This window comes from Musca domestica, unplaced genomic scaffold (genome assembly GCF_030504385.1).
Source record: "Musca domestica strain aabys unplaced genomic scaffold, Musca_domestica.polishedcontigs.V.1.1 58, whole genome shotgun sequence".
NCBI classification, from domain to species: domain Eukaryota; kingdom Metazoa; phylum Arthropoda; class Insecta; order Diptera; family Muscidae; genus Musca; species Musca domestica.
In genome coordinates, this window is record NW_026712360.1 from 3,810,503 (window position 1) to 3,813,120 (window position 2,618).

The 2,618-nt window shown below is 41.6% G+C and overlaps 1 protein-coding gene across 1 annotated transcript; it reads left to right on the forward strand.

Annotated features, from left to right (window-relative positions):
* The first annotated feature begins 427 nt into the window (after window positions 1-427).
* Window positions 428-2,353, forward strand: LOC131805590 (uncharacterized). Its single transcript, XM_059128920.1, has 4 exons — window positions 428-598; window positions 1,376-1,572; window positions 1,632-1,788; window positions 1,856-2,353. Exons 1-4 carry the CDS (start codon window positions 433-435, stop codon window positions 2,311-2,313), a joined length of 978 nt encoding a protein of 325 aa, XP_058984903.1. The 5' UTR covers window positions 428-432; the 3' UTR covers window positions 2,314-2,353.
* The last annotated feature ends 265 nt before the right edge of the window (window positions 2,354-2,618 follow it).

The following is a 2,618-nucleotide window of genomic DNA, read 5'->3' on the forward strand; positions in this document are numbered from 1 at the left end:
CAATCCAAATCGTGTGGCAGAACTCAAGCAATGGAAGTAAATAATGAGCCGGAGAATGAGAATCACGATGTGGATGAACGAATAAATCGGCCACCAATTCTCCTCAGGATTGCCTCCACAGGTGCAAAACGATCAGTTGTAGGTGGTTTAACTTCCCATATTCCAAGTATTCCAAACTCCTCAATTGTTCCGACCTCTTCCACACCCTCGTCAAGTTCAGGCGCTAACGCCACCACACAACACTATAATTTAAGCAAAATCTTAAAAGCCTCCTTTGATGGCCAAGCGATTTTACGTTACTACGAAGAGCACAAAGTCTTGAGAGAGGAACATCGTACCGCCTTGATCAATGTTATAGCTCGGTACATAGAAGCCCATGGTTGCACTTTGTCGTTGGGGCAAAGCAGTAATCTGGAATCCCAAATTGTGGAAATGTTTCCCACAGAGCGGGAAGAATTCTATAGGACCGGCAGACGCGGGCGAATTTATAACAAGGTCTCCAATCTGAAGAGAGTCTATAAGAGGATTCGTCAACATACGGCCGATGCTTCACTGGATGTCTCAGGCCCGTCATCGCCGGAGAGTACGAATGTGATAAGTATGTGGGGAAATTCATTAATTCTTTCCGATAGGAAATCTTCAATTCAGCCCGGCTGCCTTAAGATTCCGTTAGGAAATCTTCAATTCAGCCCGGCTGAATTAAGATTCCGCTGGGAAATCTTCAACTCAGTCCGGCTGAATTAAGATTCCGCTAGAAAATCTTCAATTCAGCTCGGCTGAATTAAGTTTTCCGTTAGGAAATCTTCAATTCAGCTCGGCTGAATTAAGATTCCGTTAGGAAATCTTCAATTCAGCCCGGCTGAATTAAGATTCCGTTAGGAAATCTACAATTCAGCCCGGCTGAATTAAGTTTTCCGTTAGGAAATCTTCAATTCAGCCCGGCTGAATTAAGATTCCGTTAGGAAATCTTCAATTCAACCCGGCTGAATTAAGTTTCCCGTTAGGAAATCTCCAATTCAGTTTTCCGTTAGGAAATCTTCAATTCAGCCCGGCTGAATTAAGTTTTCCGTTAGGAAATCTTCAATTCAGCCCGTCTGAATTAAGTTTTCCGTTAGGAAATCTTCAATTCAGCCCGTCTGAATTAAGTTTTCCGTTAGGAAATCTTCAATTCAGCCCGGCTGACTAAAGATTCCGTTAGGAAATTTTTAATTCAACCCGGCTGACTAAAGATTCCGTTAGGAAATCTTCAATTCAGCCCGGCTGACTAAAGATTCCGTTAGGAAATTTTTAATTCAACCCGGCTGACTAAAGATTCCGTTAGGAAATCTTCAATTTAGCCCAGTTCCCTTTAAAACATCTGCCTCCCTTTTTCCAGAGGAAGAAGAATACGTTGATGAGTTCGCCGATTTCCATATCCTAGATATGCGCAAGCATATCCAAAGCAATGAGGAGCGCATGAGTTTCTGGCAACGCACCCAATCGACTCGTTTCAGGGATATTGAAATCATTGAATCCTTGCAGGATATTTTGGATAAATGGCCTGAATACAAACGAACGGATGCCATGGAATATGTAAGACCGGCAATGGGTCTCTTAAAACCGAAATTTTATTATTTTTTTTTTTTTTTCAGATCAACGCCGACTTCAGGGCCAAATTTCCCAAGGCCACAAAATTTTCCGAAATTTTTCTCAAAAATTTCAAAAAATTGGAAAAGATTTCATATCTCAAAGTCAATACGACATCGCCGAGCTTTAAGTATATGCAGCAGTATAAGCACTGCAATACAGGTAAGGGAAAAAAGGAAGCAATTTTTCAGTTTTCAAAATTTATTCTCTTCCTCTCTTTCTTTTCCAGAATCCAAGCACTTGATTATTTTGTGGGTTCTGCATCAGCTTGTGCCGCCATTCCATCAAGTGGTCATCGATGAGAATGGTGTACGCCGTAAAAAACGCTATACCACCTTGGAATCACAGAATGCCAGCATCTGTATACGTAGCTCCCTGGCCGAACTTGAAGAGGCCATGAAATTACGGCAAACTGCCACCCCACCCATGATGTTGGTGGTCGGCGAATTGGGTGGAGATATTCGAGAATCTTATGTCTATTTTGAGGAAATGTATTTACCCTGCCAAACGGTTCTGCAAGCGGCCGAACTATGTATGGAATTGTATTTCCTCTTCAATTTGGCCTTTCCCGAAGAGTCGGTTTTGTACTATAACTTTGCTCAGTCGCTGTTTTTGAATATTCCAACGGAAATGAAACATTCTAGGATCTACACCACCATAAATGAGATTGAGGCTTGTGAGGTGTAAGAGAAAGAGTAGATAATATGTTTTATTAAGAAAGAAAAAATCCCAAAACCCAAACCCAAAAACCCGTTTTGTGTGGGGGAGGTACCAGAAGGAGTGGACCAATATATTTCACCTTCACACCAAACCTCGGGCTATCTAAAATATTGTGATGTGTGTAATTTGAAGAGAACCGGTTGCATATTTCGGATTTTATGACCGTTTTTTGTTATTCTAAACTTTGACCCTTTGTGGGGGAGGTACCAGAAGGAATGGTCCGATCTCTACCATCTTCATAACCGATCTTGTGTTGATGGAAATATTGAGAT